Source organism: Leishmania donovani, chromosome 23 (assembly GCF_000227135.1).
Source record: "Leishmania donovani BPK282A1 complete genome, chromosome 23".
Classification (NCBI taxonomy): Eukaryota; Euglenozoa; class Kinetoplastea; order Trypanosomatida; family Trypanosomatidae; genus Leishmania; species Leishmania donovani.
Window position 1 is genome coordinate 704,856 of NC_018250.1, and position 1,336 is coordinate 706,191.

The window sequence follows — 1,336 nt, forward strand, 5'->3', positions numbered from 1 at the left end:
CCACACACACACACACACGCCCTTGAACACGTGGCTGTCTGCTGCTGCTGCTTGTGTGATCATCGGCGTTCTTCCTCGCCACACTCACAATGGCGTCAGCAGCCTACTACAAGAAGCAGCAGGCGCAGCTGCATCTCGCCAAGAGCGAGGTGCAGGCCATCATGGAAAAGCTGGTTGCGGCCGTGGCCCAATCCCGCCCTCGCAGCCCCCTGCGTGCTATGCTTCAAACGCTAGACCGCATAGAGGAAGAGGGGATCGGATCAGCATCTGCGGCCGCTAAGATTGCACCGCCTCTCCTCACTCCGCGCCTCGTCATTCTCACTGGCCCGCCTGCCTGCGGCAAGTCGGTCCAGGCTTCCCACGTTGCCGCCTTCCTGGGCGGCGTTCACTGCGCCTTGCCGTCGTTGGTGCGAGATGCGTTTAACGGTGGCCGGCTGCCTGGCTCGAAGGCTGTCTACGTTCCTGAGTCTCTCCAAGCCGAGCTGAGGGCGGCCAAAGAGGCGTTCGCGCGGCAGACGCTGGCGGCAGCGACGACGTCGTCTTTTCTGTCGGCACTGCCACCCGATCTCGCAGCGCGACTCGTCGTAAATCGCATTCAGTACGAGACGGGTCAGCGCCAAGCTGCGGCGGACACCGTGCCAACGCCAGAAATGCAGCGTCCCGCGTCGACGGTGTTCTTCGTGCTGGACGGCTACCCTGCCACCATCGCTGAAGCGCTGGCTCTCGAGGCGGCGACGGGGCAAGAGATTTCGGTAGCTGTGACCCTACGCTGCCCCGCCGACTGCCTGCAGGCGCGTCGCCACTCGCCCATCCCTCCTGCTCGCCTTGCTTCCCTTGGCACTTTCGAGGCGTACTGGAGCGCGCAGCACAAGCTGCGGGTCGTGGACGGCACTCAGAGCATCGCTGCCGTCACACGGCAGGTGCTCGCCGCTCTGGGGGAGGAGTAGAAAGCAGTAGCCCTAGGAGGAAGGAGCGCACGCAGCCCCCCCCCCCTCTCATGCACACCTGCCCGCGGAACGCTCACCCTGTCGGTGTTGGCTATCTTCTTCGCCAAACTGCAATAAGCACCTCACCACGTGATGTATAGTGCACAACCTCTGGTCCCTCCCGCTCTGCACAGACAGACCTCCACGCTGGTCCACGCTGTACTCCTTCATGACCACCCATCTCATTCCCTTCGTGTCTCCACACACACACACATGGCAGGGCGTCTGCGGTGGTGTCTTAGTCAGGCGCACGGAGTCGCTGGAAAAGAATACGACCCGCGCGACTACACTCGCTTATACACACCTGCGAGTAGAAGGGCACACGCACACGAACGCACGCAGGCCCAGGC

At 63.0% G+C, this 1,336-nt stretch overlaps 1 protein-coding gene across 1 annotated transcript; it reads left to right on the forward strand.

Annotated features, from left to right (window-relative positions):
• Positions 1 to 89: 89 nt before the first annotated feature.
• Positions 90 to 947, forward strand: LDBPK_231730 (hypothetical protein; the record flags this gene model as incomplete). The annotated part of the gene is made up of 1 exon (XM_003861017.1): positions 90 to 947. One exon carries the CDS (start codon positions 90 to 92, stop codon positions 945 to 947), a length of 858 nt encoding a protein of 285 aa, XP_003861065.1.
• Positions 948 to 1,336: the final 389 nt, after the last annotated feature.